Source organism: Cibotium barometz, chromosome 58, assembly GCF_041138505.1.
Source record: "Cibotium barometz isolate CiBa-2024 chromosome 58, ASM4113850v1, whole genome shotgun sequence".
Taxonomy (NCBI): domain Eukaryota; kingdom Viridiplantae; phylum Streptophyta; class Polypodiopsida; order Cyatheales; family Cibotiaceae; genus Cibotium; species Cibotium barometz.
In genome coordinates this window covers 18,115,917-18,133,214 of record NC_141103.1, presented here as the reverse complement: position 1 = coordinate 18,133,214, position 17,298 = coordinate 18,115,917, and the positions used below count along the sequence as shown (strand labels likewise).

Below are 17,298 nucleotides of genomic sequence, written 5' to 3'. Positions count from 1 at the left end.
TGCTCCTCCCCTCCCGCTCATTCTAATATGCTTAAGTGGCGTTCCCGTTCCCGTCCTCCCCCTAAAAGAAAGGCCATTCCCATTCGTGTTCGTGTTCCCGTTTCTCCGTTCCCCATTTCTTTGGAGCAGATTGTGTTTCACAAGGAGAGAAAGGTATGTGCCAGTAAGCTTTCCAAGAGATACCTCGTGAAGTTCAAGAACTATTTGCCTATCGACGCAAAATGGGTTGATGAAGACTACTTGAAAGACTACCCACGCTTCTTCAGGCATGTTTGGAGGCTTTTTAGTTGAGGTCAACTGTTTAGAAACTGGGGGGATGTCACCATTTGGCCACCCAAGTGGTCTTCCCCTATTTCGTGTCGAGGTATGGGAGGCCAGGTAGCTTCGTGTTGCCCGTATTGAGGCCAGGACTCGTGTCACCTATGGGAGGCCAAGCCTTGTGTCACCCGTAGAAAGTGTGGCCAAGACGTGGAACCCACTATCAGAGATCACAATTTCACTTCCCACTGAGCCAGTTCCGTGCTCGGGAAGACCGTTCTACAGGTTCCAGGAATGGGAGAAATATCCACTGCATAATGCACATGCATGCATCTTTGCTTGCTTGAAGCTGGTTTCACATGACTTGTTTTCCCATGACTGCCTGCTATGACATGTCGAGTTCACGGGCAGGGCACGCCCACTCGTGAACAGTGCGAATGCCTTGTATTCTGACATGGTTTGTGGCATGTGAAGAGGTGGGAAGTACTCATTTTAACCATTGAAATGGTGGGAAAAGGTTTATAACCTTTGGGCATTCAGATTTCATTAAAGTTTGGACTGCCCATTAGTTTATGCCTGGGGCCCAAGAGGCATGTCTGGAGAGCCCAAGACTTAGGCACCCCACTTGGTCATTTAAACCCACCATGTGGCCATTCAAATATGTGGAGACCTTATGGAGGTGCCCACCGTTATTCAAGATGGGCTGTGCCAATTCTTTTCAGTCCACGCTTTCACTGCAGGTGCTGTAGCTGCACCTTCAAACTTCATCTCTCGTGAGTGAGACTCAAGGAAAAACACTGCAAAGAGGAGTGGCTCAACAAAGGAACTACGGAGTTGCCGCCGGGAGAGGAGATGGAAGATCAGGCAGTAGGGAACTTGGGTACTGTAGAAGCATCTCAAAGAATGTTTAGGTGATGAAGCGTGCACCTTAGAGTGTAGGAGAAGGCAACCGTTGCAGCAGATAGCATGCAGCAGACTAGGCAGCAGATGTGCTGCTATTATGCGGAAACTGCAGCTTTTGTGCAGATCAAGTAGCCGAACAGCCGCTATGCGTAGGGAAGCAGCCAAGTAGCAGATGCACAGAGGGGCTCAGCATGTGCAGACTGGTGGCCGGTGGCTGTGAAGCAGGCCGTACAGGGTCACGTGACAAGTGTTGCAAAAAAGCATCCAGGAGGCTAGGCTGGGCAGTGGACAGGTGGACAGAGAAGGGGATAATGGGGGGATAATGGCTTGTCTGACCTGCAATTGGCAGAAAAGGCGCTTTAGCCATCTATGGGGTGTTTTTATATATAGAAAAAAGCTGGTGCTATTTTTATTTTTAAAAAAGCATGGTCAATTTTTTAAATATAGAACGCGTGCGTGCGCATCCGTGGGGGGGGGGGGGGGGGGGGATTTTAAACGCACATCTAAAAAGGGGGCCTAGCTTCTTTTTTTTTAAAGACACAAAAAAGCACTTAGGCGTTTTTTTTAAAGTCCATAAAAAGGGAGACCTTAGACCACATGTCCTTGGTGCATGATGAAATTGACTGAAGACAATTGTCGTGCGAGGATTCTCAGCGGGCCACCTTGTTTTGGATGCTTTTCTCTGGTTTTTCGTGTCAACTTTTTTTTTTTTCATCCCACTTTTCTGAATTTCGGAATCAGACACTAGGTATCTTGTGGCAACGCACCTTTCTTTCTTTCTTTACTATGGCAGCACGACTCTAATGATGAGGTTTTCGACCAGGAGGAAGATAGTCCTCAGGGGTTAGGAGAACACATGGAGGTGCAGAAAGAGGAGGTAGAAGGGGTCGAGTAAACTTACTTCAAGGAGCTGATGACAAAACTCCGGGCTGAGTTGCAAGAAGAGATCCAACTTTTGCGGGATCAGCTGGTTTTACTTCAACAGGCAACGATTGGTGTGATGGCAATAGTGGCTCCTTCTTTTACACCCGAGGCTTTTGTAGGTGAAAAAGAGGAGTGGACCTAGGTAGTGGTTGATTCTTGGCTCAACCGTTGGAATGTACACTTTGAGGTCCACCCATTCCTAGAGCCCGGAACATTCAGATGGTTAGGGATCTCATGAATTGGAAAATGTTGACATGGAGGAGAGAACTCAAGAATAAACCGAATACTTGCGGAGTTTCAGACGGTGTTTCGAGATGAGTTCTTCCAGGCAGAGGATGAATTTGAGTTTATGGACTTGGATATGAAGAACATGTCTTTCGACACATACATACATTTCGACACGTATGTACAGAGACTTAGAGAGTTGTAGTCTGGAGCTATAGATGGCACAACACTGTTTGGTTTTTTTTTTCCGGAAAAATATCCTTCTATTAGTTACCAATTAAAAACAGCCTCAAAGGCTAAGTACAACTTTGACTTCATATATTGAGGGAGAATCAAGGAAAAGAATGAGGGGGAATGATGCACTTCTTCTTTGGCTGGCTGCTCTCTAAGGTATTGTGTGGGTTTTTTTATCAATGGAGTAGCAGAGGAACACAAGCTCCAAGTAAAGAATAATCATAGCAAGGAACTGGAGGATGCCAATTGGTATGCGAAGATTTATGAGGAGACGATGGCCGCCCGGACTCAAAAGATCGTCTCTCAGAAACCTCAAACCACAAAAACCTTTGAGCAGGCTTCCAGGCTTAAACCAAAGTTTAAGTTTGAGAAGGCTTCACAGAACCAAACCTAGGCTTCGGGTGAACCTAATCTGAAGAAGGATCAAAAGCACCAATAGACCCTTTAGAATATTAGGGAGAGTAGGTGTTTAACTTGTAGTTAGAAGGGCCATATGAAGGCGAGCCATCCAAAGGCAGAGAGCAACGTAGCTCATTTTACAAACGTTTTGTCGTTTCGAGACATTTGATTTCGTTTTGGTCTCTATGGACAAAATGGAGAGGTTTTGAAGTGACACTTGTAGAATCAAAAGTGAGAATATAAGGAAACCGTAGGAAATTTCAACAATTAGGTGTGAAATTAGATGCGATTGAGGTTGAAATTACGAAATTGGATTGAAGAAATTGTGGGAAATTTCAACAATTAGGTGTGAAATTAGATGCAATTGAGGCAAGAGTATAAAATTGGAATTTATAAATTGGAAGAAAGTGAGAAATTAAAGAGCTAGTGGAACACTTATAGGAAATTTCATCAAATGGATGTGAAATTGATCAAGAAGTCGAATTTGGGCAAAACAATGTTTCGACCATTGCGGTTGAAAGTATACAATTGGGGGAAAGTGAGAAATAAAAGAGCTAGTGGAATACTTGTAAGCAATTTTAACAATCAAATGTTAAATTGACCAAGAAGTCGAATTTGGAGACTGTTACACATAGTGACAAGAAAATTTTCGTCTATCTCATTGTTTCGTCTTTACAAGTTTTTAAAGAAAATTGAGATGGAGAGGAGAAGAAAGTGAAGGGGAAGAGAAAGAACAGAAGAAGAAAAAGGTTTCTTTTTTAAATCAATTTCGGGTGAAATGGCATTTCAAAACGTTTCGTCTATTTCGTGTTTTGTACGGACAAAACCGGTTTTTATGTGACTATGGTTATACTAAATAAAGAACGGTTTTATAGCTATGATGTCCATGTAGATTGGAAGGGTTATATTTCATCCTTTGTAATGGAAGATGCTCCAGTATGTTTGAAGGGTGATTTTGCGGTCCCACCCTCTATTTTGTAAATCCAACAAGACTTCGTAATATAATGTAATATTTTGTTATGAAGTGTTTCAATGTGTTTTGTATCCTTTCATTTGATTTTAATCGTGGTTAATAACAATTAAGTTAGATGTTTGGGGGACACTAGATTAGAAAGCGTAAGTGCGGGGTTTCACATATATTTTCTCTGCTGAGTAACGAGTTAGTTTGTGGTCTTCGAGCTAGACGGTTGGTTGATCATAGGATTGATTGGATCTTAGAGACTCAGCCTGTGAGTATTGCATCTTACAGGATGAGTCAGATGGGGGAGGACGAGATTATCTGACAATAGTCGGAATATCTCAGGATTGAAACAGATCGCAAGGTATATTTCATTGTGGGAGCTCCATGTGGATAAGAGTTTTCGCATGTGTGGACATGTGAATTATTTCTGCGACGTTCCAATGCTAATGAGGGTTAAGACCTTCAAGTTAGGTTAACCTTAGCCTAGGGGTAAGGCATCTTAAGTGGGGGTTAGTAGCTTTAATGAGACGTGCCATATTTAGCTCCTAGTTTTTAGGAGGCCTATATAAATGACTCTATGAGTCGGTTTGGGGTAGAGCTCCTCAAACATGCATTCGAGGCCTTGAGACTACTCTGTGCTAACATCTGATGGCCGTGTACTGGTGGTATGGGATGTTAGGGACTGAGCCATGTCTCTGATGCTACTATCCCCCTGTGCTCGGGGATAAGCCTGAATGGCTCTATGGTCGGGCGGTGAGCTACATGCCTAAGTGTGCAGCTTGTTCTGTGACAGTCACCATGTCAACATGTTTATGGGTGAAACCCTAGCTCTTAGTCCTCTTGGTTCTCAAGAGATTTTATGGCTGCTGGCCGTATAAAACAGAGAGCTGGTCGAGTTCTGCCGAAGGCTTTAATCTATGCGCTTTGGGTTGTGCACTAGGGTTTATGCTTTCTTGGACAATTCTGCATGCTTTCCCTGTGTACAGCTGCGAACAGCGCTACTGTATGTGGGCTGCCGATAGAGAAGAGGGGAGAAAATCCTAACATGGGACTGGTTTATAGGGACGGTTGAGAACCGTAGCGTACCAAAAACTGTAGTACAGCACTGACTGCTGAGACACGTGGTATGGGGCTAACTGTGACACATGGGTACACAGTCCGGGACATACATGTCAGTCTACAGGGCAGAAAGTAGGGATGGGATGCAGGCATGGGCCCACTACAGGATTGATTCGCCATCTGAAAAAAGCATGTGTATGGGGGGTACAAGCTCATAAAAGTCTGCATGCTTGAAGCGTGGGCTGTAAATCAACCTCTGTGATTCAACTTCATGGCAGAACAAGAAGCAACTTCGAGGGTGCATGTGAATGCTTCTAGTGGCCAGCCCACTATCGTATCATCTATTTATGACTTCGTGAGCAATACTACCATGCAGTCGATAGAGGTACCTCTCGGCCCTCAATACACATGATTTTGATGCTTCAAGCACCATCTCAGTATTTGGGACTGCTGGTTCCTATTGCAAGTTCTGGTATTGATCATAATTTTTACTCTTCTTTTTCTCAATCCTTGTAGCTTATCATCAATATATGGGCTATGTGCAGCCTCCATCTTGACAGCCATCACGTGCTCTTCAACCTCCTGTATTTTTTTTTGTGGATCCTTTGTATTCCACTATACTTGATGTGTGTAGACAGTTGGCAGAGATACGCTCCCAGGCTCCCCAAGCTGCAGCTAGTAATCCTCCTCCTCTGTAGGCTTCCTTCCACTCGGAACCTTTTTCCGGTGAGAAGGAGAAGTGAACCGCTTCTTTTGATCTATACAAGCGCATGGATGCTCAACATATTAGTCAGATTCAAATTATGCTTCAACATAAAGCGTTGAAGGACCTCCGAGTGAAGCCGACAGCGTGGGCTGATTGGAGATGGGAAGGAAGACCTGGAAAACTATTACTAGGAGTTTAAAGACATGGTGAACCGTTGTAGGGTCCTTGAGGAGCCGCATGTGCTGGTGCATATGCTATATTTGCTCGGTCTTTCGCCACATTATTAGAATGAGGTTCCTTGGAACCATATTCACTCACTGGACAACATCTACCATTATGCCAAAAAATTTGACAATACCCTCGTAGTCGAAAGGGATGGTGAGCTTGCAGGTGATACCTCATGCAAGAGCCAATTATCCTCTAGATACATGAAGTGAGGGCATGTTGCAGCATCCCAAGAGGGTTAGTTGCCGCAACGCAATCCCAAGAAGCGCTCTAGAGGCAAGGGAAGGTCTGCACTCCTTACCAAGGAATAGGTGGCGAAGGCACAGAAGGATGACCAGTGCTTTGAGTGCAACCAACTCAGGCCACAGGGATTGTCCTAAGAAGAAGTCTTCGGGGGGTAAAACCTCGGTACACATTACGGAACTACAGGGTAACTCTTTGATCTCTTCTATTGAAATTCATCATCTGTATTAGTTGTGAGGGGTGTCAGATTAGTGAGTCTGCCTTTGGTTCGCATGATCTCCTTCGAGCTAAGGAATGTATAGGCGGCCATTGGGTGCGGATTCTGTTTGATAACGGCTCTACTAACAATTTTATTTCCTTCATTTATTTCCAAGAGTGGAAATGTTCTAAGTGGGAAGAAATGTTATGTACCTAGCACTAACCCTTGGGATTAGGGACTAATCCAGCAAGGTTAGGGGGAGCCCTAGGATTAGGAAAAGTTGGCAGATTGAGATAGCTAAGGTTCAAATTTAATAAGTTCAAGGTTATTGGCTATTTATGACTGGACTGTTATTTATAGCAGCACTAAGCACTATATAAGTGAGCCTTGGGTTATTATCGACTCATTGTGGTTTGGACCTGGACCTGGACCAAGAGGCTTACTCCTGCCTTGGACATGGCGGATCACGGGTAGTCTTGCCGAGGGTCCCTATGGATAGGCATTGATGGTATGGGATGCCAGGGTTGATTAGCATGGACCTGTGGGAGAGTGGAACCTTAGCCCCTGGCTCGGGGAGGTTTGCGGATGCGACCTATGGTTGGGTGGTGAGCTTGCTTGCACCCTTCTTTGTTTGTACTAATCTTGTTTATGCTTGTGTATTAGGTGATCATTTGGGCGCACTTCCACAACAAGGACTATCAGACACGTTTGGACTGTTTTTTAACATGGTGGTCACAAGAAGTGCTGTTGTGCAAACAGTGAGGCGGAACATATATGAGAGAGAGAGAGAGAACTTGAGCTATGGTGACTATAGAGAAAACATGATGAAACTCTAGAGAGAGCGAGAGTATTGCATGACTCAATGTTTGTTTTGATACTCGTTCCCAAAATGGGAAGCGACAGTCGAGAAGTATAAAAGGGGAGGATGCTCTTCTCCTTTGGCTAGCTCCTCTAGGAGGAGAAGGCTATCTCATACAGTGGGGGGAGGGGGAAACAACCACACAAGTGGTCTATAGTGCCAAGTGGTGTCGCCACCACTGTCAGTAAGATAGGGACCGTGATGCCAAATCTTCAGGAAGGCATCCTGATGCTTCCACATGCGGTCTGAGCCACCCTGAAGCTTCCCCCACTGACCATGGAGGGTATGAATGATATCGAGCCAGATACTTCGGATGGACTCTGCTCTAGCGGAGTGAGGGCGTGCCTTCGATGGCTCCGTTGCATTGATCTCTCCAGGTATGCTATGTAGCAATATTGTTGCAAATCTCCCATCTCTAGCTAGAACCTGGAGTCTAGTGACTTGGTGGAGCCGGAACTGGGATTGCAGAAATACGAAGGTGAGAGACCTGAAGGGCTAGTCCCCCACCACCCTCATATGACATTAGGACTGGCCCCTTGAACTATGCCCCATGAAACAACGCGGGAGGTGCCTGATCCATAGTGAAAATGCGTAGGATTGGTTGCCAAACTTGCTGAGCCTTCGGGCAATCCCAATGACAATGACGATGGGGCTCTTGGAGATGGCCACACCTCGGGCAGGATGCTGGCTTACCCACAATGGCCAACCAAGTCGGGATTATTATTAAATTATATATATATATATATATATATATATATATATATATATATATATATATATATATTTGGGGGGGGGGATCGTCCCATCACATGAGCAATAACATAGTGATTGTATTAGTGCGATAAAATATGCACAAGGCATGTAAAGTTCTATTAAAAAGCATAAAAAAGAAAGGAAACCCTAAAATCACTGGAAATCTATCATACATCTGCAACTTACAGGGTCACTATGTCAGACAATCTCCTTTGGAATCAAACATGATCCAATGTGCCAGTGGAGATGTATGACTTCGATCATGATGTGTGATAGGTCTCCTAGTTGGGTCTTCGGTCTGTGACAATGCTAGTCACGTGGGTGCGTAGATACCACAAGCCATGTGGATGTTGCAAGCCTAAGGTGTGGTTGCTCAAGCCGTGCTCTAGATGAGTGACTTTGTGGTATATCCACACATGCATGCATGCGTAGAGAGAGAGAGAGAGAGAGAGAGAGAGAGAGAGAGAGAGAGATTTTTAAAATGTTTAGTCTGATTTGCAGGGCATATGGTTGTGTGAACATAGAGACCATGGCAGTGCTCGCAAAGTTGTTGTAACTATGACGGGGGCTTGAGTATAGCTTTTGTTTCACATTCGGCATTCTAGTCTTTTACATAACTCTTATCATGATTTATATGATGTTTCACTAGAAAGTTAAAATGAATGAATTGTGAATGACATGATGCATTGTCGATTGTGAGAAATAGAGGAATACCCTTTCATTATGAACTCATTTTGATGGTATAAGAAATTGTTTCCATAAGATCTCTTTTGATGATAATGTTTGTTTAAGCATTTTGGGTACCCCTAACCATTCTTCTATACCAAATGCACCTATTATCACACAAAAACAAATTTTCGTAGTACCAAGGTTGGGTGCAAAGTTCACATTGGTTTAACTTTTGAAAAGACTAATGTGAACTTTTTGAATGGAAAGCCATTACTTTGATGCCATTGCAAATATTTAGGCACCCCATCTAGTAAGGCTTTTGACTACTTGATGGCCATGGAAAAATCACATACAATTATTTCTTTTGAAGTCAACTCGATGCTCATGTTGTCATTTTTATAGCATTATGCCATAAGAGAATGTTGAGCCTACTTGTGAAGTCAAGAAAGTAAAAATCACAACTGCATGCAATATGCCCAAGATTATTGTGAAGGAACATTTGTGTTAACAATGTCCCTTTGCCTATTAGGGCAATACACATCAAATTTTGATGCTTCCTCCCTCCCTCGCCCCCCCCCCCCTCTCTCTCTCTCTCTCTCTCTCTCTCTCTCTCTCTCTCTCTCTCTCTCAAAATGAATCAATCCACTTCAATCTTTTTGTTGAGGAGAGACAGATTGCATTGAATGTGAATGAAACCAAGATCATGATATCTAATATTTGACATCGAATTACAGCGAAGCGATTTTTCTTTTTATCGAGGTGATCCTGCTCATATTGATAGATGTTTATGAAGTGTAGATTCATATGTTGAAGTGTAGTGCAAAGCGAAGAGGTGTGGGGACAAAGGCTATATATAAAATGAGCATCAATTTGCCAACATTTGACTTCTTTTGTAAAAGGATCTACGTATTGCACTTGTAGTGCTTCAGTTAATATAGGTGTCTTTTTATCAAGCTTGTGTAACTTTTATGGTTTAAATGTGTAGGAGTAGGGTGTAGGCAATATATCTCTCAATTACCAACATTGGCATTAAACTAGTGAAGTTCTCTTCTCAATGGTTTTAATCTATAGAGTAGGAGTTGCGCGTAGACAATAAAGCTCTCAATTAGGCTTTTATGGTTTTAATGTGTAGAGGAGTAGGACATAGACAATAAAGCTCTCAATTACCCATGACTGGTATCAGAGCTAGACTTAGGGTTGTTTTGATTATATAATTAGCATAAAAAAGTAGCCTTAGGGTTTTTTTGGACTTTGTAGTTAGCATAATGAAGTAGCTTTTATGGTTTTAATGTGTAGAGGAGTAGGGTGTAGACAGTGAAGCACTCAATTACCAACATTGGCATGAGAGCTAGGCTTAGGGTTGTTGACTTTGTAATAAGTATAAAAAAGCAGGCTTTATGGTTTTTTTTAAATGAAAAAGAGGCTTCTATTAAGTATGAAAATATATACAAAAGGGAGATTTCAAACCAAACTAGTCGAAGATCTCAACCAATTGGGTGTCTTTTGTTGCCAGCAAGGTCCCATATGAGTGGAAATAAAGAATAGACCATGATCCCACTCTCTCATAAACTGGTCGTGCTTGCTCTCTGCGGCCCTCGAAGATCCTTGGATTTTGGCCGAGGTTGCCATAAGGGTATGGATAATATCACTCCAAATCCTGCAAAGGCACTGGGTGTCCAAGACAATAGTGCCCTCTATGGCCTCACTACATCTAGCCTTCCAAATGTGCTAGGCTGTAATACTAGCAATAATCTCCCATGCATTGTCCAATCTCTATGCCGGTGGGGCGTATCCTGAATTTGGCAAATCCTGAAGGTAACCCCGCTGAGCAAGCCCTTGCCTAATCAAAATGGCGTGACTCCTTTCGTCCCCCTCATACCTAAGCTAGGGACCGATTGAGTCAAGCAAATGATAGCACCAAAAGATATGTAGGCATCCTTACTAATCCTACCAAATAGGTGTGCTATCACAATCCAAATCCTCTGTGCTTCCCTGCATTCCCATAGGCAGTGATAAAATATCTCTGAAGCTCTTGCACATCTCGGGCAAGTTGGGCTCACACCAACAACCGATCTCCACTGGTTGGTGGCCAGTCCACCATGTAGTGAAATCCAAAACAATGAGGAGATTTGTGCCTTCCTATAAGAGTGCCACAGCCTCCGCCAAAAATTCCTTTGAATGTCAGATGAAATACCATAGGACTCCCAATGAGGTCTAAGGGTAGGGACTCTCTGAATTTGTTCCAAGATAATTTGCCTGGCATTCCTCATAGTGTAGCTATAGAAAGGTAAACTTTTTCATCGGATTGGTGGTATCCATACATTCCCACTCAGCGGGATCCTAAGGCAAATGTCTGATAGGGCATCCACCAAACAACCAAAGGCAAGAAGCATATGTGATCATCTCTGAAAGAGGGGGGGGGGGGGGGAGAGAGAGAGAGAGAGAGAGAGAGAGAGAGAGAGAGAGAGAGAGAGAGAGAGAGAGAGAGAGAGTCAATACAAAAGTGCTTCCCTGCTCTGACAACAAGTCTCACGGGCCAAGCCACCGGGCCCTCAACCATATTCTACACCACATTTCTCGAACTACCACCCATCGTGAACATAAAAGAAAAATGGTACCTCACCCTTCCCTAGCGAGGGGAAACCCATAATCTGCACAACAACCCCAGTCCCTGAAAAAACCCCAAACCACAAGTGAGGTGATCCATCAAGAAAAGCCCTTGTAACCCAATGGTTGGGTATGGCTGCATCAATTTGCATAATCCTCTGACTAGCTCCCTTCAAGTGTTAAGGCCAACCCTGTGATCCTCCGTGGACCGTGAGGCTCTTAAACCTCTTCCACTCAAGAACAGAAGGAAAAAACATCTCCCAAGCAACCCAATGGATATGTGTGGAAGTGCCAAGAGATCCTCCATGCTCATCCATGATCAAATCATTCCACAAAATGGGCTGTTTGTAAGGCTCCTCAACTAACCGAGGAGGTATATGAACTAGAAAACTTCTCATGCACTCCCAGGCTCGAAGAAGGGACCTAACTAGAGGGGAGGAGGGGGGGCGGTGATCTGCCTTTAGAAAAGATGAACCGTGAGCTGTAGAGCCAGTTGCCCCACCACTAACTGGAGTGCATCTCATAACCTGTTGCATGAGAAAGTCCATCCAAGGCTCAGTGTGCCAGGAAGAAATCCTTGGACAATCAACTTGCAAAGAAATGCCTTAGACTGCATCTCTGGAACAATGATATTTAATCCCCCCTCATGCTTAGGTCTGATAATGGTTTCCCAGGCAACTCTAGCCTAGGTGTGCAATGCCATCCAACACTAACCACAAAAAGTTCCTAATGAGGTAGCGAAGTTGGCCAATGCATCCTTTATGAAAAACCCAACACGAGGTGATGAGCCAAGCTGTGGCAAGCAGCACTTGGTTAACCACCAAAACACTCTGGATGCCAGATCAAGTTTCATGTTGCTCCAATGTGAAGATTTCTCTTAATGCTCATGATGAGTACAGGTGCAAACTACTGTGCTGGGAAAATGTCAATGGCAACCTGACAGCCAAGGTACCTGGCAATACATCCTCTCTCAATCCAAGTAGACCCCACATCTAAGCCCCAATCTATTTATGGGGAATCACTAACCCAAAATCCGACAAACGTGCCAGTTAATGTTGGCACCTGCAGCCAAACAAAACATATCTAGGACTGTTCGAAAAGCACAAATACAAGCATGTGAAGCCTCCAGAAACATCGCGGTGTCATTTGCTAACTCTAAATCCACAAGCTCATCCTCTGTGCGCATAAAGGCAATTTGAGACCCGTGACACCTGGGGTGGCCCGAAGAAATCTACTCATGGCCTCTGCCACAATGAGAAAAAGTAGGGGATCAAGGGGACAACTCTGCCGCACCGAGCGAGAAATCTGAAAGTGCTCACCCGGTCCCCCACAGGCCAAACCCGTGCTATGGGCCTCCCTATAAAGGCAAGAGACCCCTCTAATCCAATCCTGGGAGAATCCCATATGTGCCATTGTGCCTTCCAAAAAACCCCAATCCACTCTGTTGTATGCTTTTTCAAAATCCAACAGAAGGATGCCAAGGGGTTGGTGGCAAGCTTTAGCCCACTCTCAATAGCTTCCCAAAATGAAAAAAATGTTATAAAAAATACTGGAGAAAGCCATTTTGTGTCATGAATGATACTTTGGAGGACCGTTTGCAGCCTCATGCTCAGAGCCTTAGCTAGGATTTTATATACAGAACCTAATAATGTAATCGGCCTCCATTGCCTAAGGTTGGTCTTATCCCCACCTTTTGGGATAAGGTGGATAAGGCCCTCCATAAGATGGGGTGGCATCAAACCTGTACACCACATCTCCTGCAAGGAAAGAGTGATCTCATCCCCAATGTGATCGCAAAACTGAATAAAGAAAGATGGGAAGAGACCATCATCCCCAGGGCATTTTCCTTTTGGGAGAGCCAACAAAGCCACCCTCATCCTTCAAGAAAGAAGCATCCAGAGAGGAACACATATCATCTGTAAATGAGTTTGGGAATGCACTCCCAAACTTTATGTTGTGCAACATCTTTGTGCGGAGAGGGTGCCTCTGTAGACAACAAATCCGATAAAAATTTGAGGCTGTATCCGGGTAAGACTAAATTACTCCCACCGAGTCCTGCAAACACCTAACAGATTCCCTGCTTCTATGGGTAGGTTTGTGTGAGGAGAAGAATTGTGTGTTGCCTCTACCACCCATCTGTACCCAGAATGCCTCAGTAGCATGAAACAAGAACTCAAAACGCCTATCCAAGACCACCTGCAACTCAGCTCTGACTGTAGATAAAAGATCTAAAATCCAAGGAGAATGAGGATGCTTCTCATGTTCCCTCTGAAGTGCCGCAATTCTCCATCTGATAGCTCTCTCCTTGTCCAAGATCTCGTGTTTCACGCAATAGACTGATAGTGCTGGTTGGTCCTTTCTATAGCCATGGTAACCCTGTGTGGCGAGGGTCAAGATCATCACATGACCTCCAAATCTCCAAGTGAGGTCTCCGTATCAAAATAAAGAGAATCAGGGATGCAAACATGAGGGGAGGCATTCTAAGTCGTAGGCTCAGACAAAGAACAACTGCACACCACCATAGGGAGGGCTCTATAAACACACCACCATAGGGAGGGCTCTATAAACACACCACCATAGGGAGGGCTCTATAAACAAGCACCACAACATTAGCACCACATAGATCTAGGGCACCAATCTGCTCACAGCTGTGCTGCTGATATCTTTAGTTCTTCTATTGACACAGGAAAGCTCTCAAAACCTCTCAAACCAGTTCAGGTAACTCCTCCAACTATCCTCCCAAGTCAGTCCCGACCTCTAAAATCTTTGATCTTCACTTAAAACCCCTCAACTGACCTTAGCCAACCACCAGCTGACCAACTTACTCCCAGTAATACAGCTAACACAAACTGATTAGTTTGCTGACTAAAATTGAATCAGATAATTGTTGTTGACCCAAGTCAAAACTATGTCTGCCAAGCTTCCTCAAAGTTCCTCTAACCTCAGCTATCTTCAAAAACTTTCTTCAAAACTTGCTAACACACCCTGCTTACTTATCTACCTCAGCTGACTCAGTTCTAAGTTAGATCTCAACACCCCAGTGTCCGCTGACACCTCTGATCCCTCAAATACCTCAAATACCTCAAATACCTCTGATCCCTCAAATACCTCAAATACCTCTGATCCCTCAAATACCTCAAATACCTCTGATCCCTCAAATACCTCAAATACCTCAAATCCCACCAAGACTCAACTCCACACAGACCTAAGGTTGACACAACATCTGCTAACACCTTTTTGATCTGAGACAGCCCTTAGCTGATACCTAGACCACAATCCAACCCACAATCTATTAAATCGACTTAAATTGACTATACTTAGATTGTCAAACTAGATTCCATAGGCTTTAAACAAGTCAAGATCCACCTTTCAATAGCATCAACTAACTAACTTACATGAAGTTAGTAGACATCAATGCTAAGCTAATGAATGCCTGGTCTCTCAATGTGGACAAGAATCAAAGGAATTAGAGCACTTTTACTACTGACACAACACCCTGTTAACTCCAAATTAAAGCTTTGTGACACAGACTTGACTTAGCAATGCTTAGATCTTCACTCACACATGAGTTCTCTTAGCAATCTCAAATAGCACAATATAAACCAGAGCATAAACAACTCATCAATCAAAACCATAGGAAACTTCCTGCATATAGATGATAAAGAGCCTGTCTCAACAACCTTGAGACATAGGGTTCGCACAATAAGGAGGAAGCACAAAGAAAACAAAGGGATCCACCACAAGATGATCCGAACAAAGCTCTTCAAGTTTTTTCTTCAATTCCACAAGAACCAGCATCGTTGAACACCGCAACTACACTTTGCAGGTCTTCACCATCAAACACAGAGTAGAGAATTGTCGAGCAGCAAAGGTTTGGACTGGTTCAAGTTCTAACACAATTGCTATTCCGAGAGGTCCTAGGGAACCAACCTCCTACAAGACCCTCTATCACCTTAGCACCCTCTGCTTTGGATAGACCTAAACCTCCTCAATTAATTCCCACGTCGCCTTCTTCCCAAACAAAACTAAACAACCTAGCAAGCTTCCACAAAGCTGCTACATAACAAGATCCCTTGGCTCTCTCTTCTCTATTCTCTTCCCGACAACTACGTGCCTTTCTCTTCGGCTATTCTCTGTTCCCTACACATGCAACAGTTCTTCCTCCACTTAACTGGCATGACATCAATTAGTTATATTTAGAAGGTGGCCATGCCAAGACCACTTATTTCCCTAAGGTTCCAAACATACCCGACTTTTTATTTTCAGTCCTGGGGTTGGGGTAGGCACATTTATTGGGCTCAAAGGTTTGAGCACAAAAAACCTATCACCACTTTACATGTTCTAGTGCAAAGGAGAAGTGCCTATTCGAGCAAGTAAGATGACAAAGCACCTTATGGTAAGTTGGGAAAGTGAAACCATAAAGTTGGGAGGTATGTTAACCAACGGAGTGGTTAACATACCTCCTTCTTTATGGTGATCGCGACCAAGTCAATGGTGGTGAAGTTGCTACTACCAAAAGGAATGCGTGGATGGTCCAAATATGCGGGGCTGAGGTGAAGTGGTATAGTTGAGGACCAATCCATAACCATGATATAGGGCAAAGTGGTGGGAAGCTTTGGGTAGCCCTGATAGCATGTAGCTTCTTGAGGCAGTGTAGAAAGTGACATGGGATGGAGAGGTTTTTCATGCTAAGACCTCACTAGTTGTTGATGTGACATGGACCTTTTAACATTAGGTAGTTGGTAGAAGTTGTCTCACCCTATGAGAGGTGGAATGAGTGCCATGACCACCATGGAATGATTGGCATAGGGAGATGGTGTCTGGGCCTTCAAAAGGTATGACATGAGAATGTGTCCTAAGCTCATAGCATGACGCAAAGAGATGAGGCTTCTTCATGGAAAACAACATCGGCCATGGTGAGATTTTGTTGTTAATGAATTGAAATCAAAGAAGAGGTTACATGCATGCAAACTGGTTGGAGGGTTCTCCAAGTGATGGCGTACCATTACGCGCTTGCCATGGTCCCCCCATCTGAAGACGTACATGGAGGGTTAGTGTTGGTGAGGTTAGTTTGCAGGTGCATGTGTTTATGTATGGCATGAGATGCAAGATGTAAAAAAATTATGATACATATAGTGAAATACAAGTGTCGCACATGGGCACAACAATGGGGGAGGTGTGTCCATGTGGGTGCACTTCTCCTACACATGAAGACTTCTCCAACTCAAGTTTTTTTCTTTGATTTGCTTGCTGCTTTCTTCAACATTTACTTGACATCCCCTTTCTTGGGAAGTCAAGGTTATTACATTGTTTAAGGCATGGTAGCAGACTACACATGGTTGTGCCCATAGCTTGCAATGGAGCTCAATGTCTTCTATGGCTCGATGAATTTGGTGTTGTCAATGAGCACTTGGGATGGTGTGATTGAGGAAGAGGCCACAAAAGGTTCCTACCGTAATAAGGAGGGTCCAGGTGATGGGTTGTACCATGGCCCATGTACCATGGGCCAAGCTTGTACCCACCAATCCAGAATGTGCTTGGATGGTGGTTTTCATTTGTGAAAGAACAATGCCTATGTGTCTGTAAGATCATGTGGATATATTGTAGTGGCATGTATCATCCAACAATCCCGAGTCCTGACTATCCCATCTTAATGTAGATTCATGAAAGAACAATGCCTATGTGTCTATTACATGTAAAGCATGTGGATATATTGCAAGTGGCATGTATCATCCAAAAATCCCGAGTCCTAGATAATTATCCCAACTAAATCTAAACATCTTCCTTAATAGAACAAAGTAAACCTACACGTGATACATGCCATCATCCCATACCATAATAACATACCCCATATATGTCTTATAATCCATCACTGCTTAGCTTGCAAGTCTTCCAAAATATTTCCTAAGATTTCTAGAAATCTCTTTTGAGACACACCTAAATCTTCTCGGGAGAATAAATCTATGTGAGAAAACTATTGGTTTCAATATTAGCAAAATCTGGTATGAATCTGGATTTCTAAAAAGTATATGTGCACACACCAAGATCCATCAGAATGGTTTGTGTAGGAAGAA

The 17,298-nt window shown here is 43.7% G+C and overlaps 1 protein-coding gene across 3 annotated transcripts in view; it reads left to right on the top strand.

Annotated features, from left to right (window-relative positions):
• The window catches only part of LOC147605985 (uncharacterized), a 103,496-nt gene extending 94,786 nt beyond the window's left edge, over positions 1-8,710 (top strand). For 2 of the 3 annotated variants that reach the window (XM_086792478.1, XM_086792477.1), the window contains one exon: positions 8,450-8,710. In XM_086792478.1, the coding sequence (XP_086648604.1) occupies positions 8,450-8,504 (55 nt within the window). In that variant the 3' untranslated portion in view covers positions 8,505-8,710. The remainder of the gene's footprint in view (positions 1-8,449) is intronic. The other variant, XR_015265038.1, reaches the window with a different exon arrangement.
• The last annotated feature ends 8,588 nt before the right edge of the window (positions 8,711-17,298 follow it).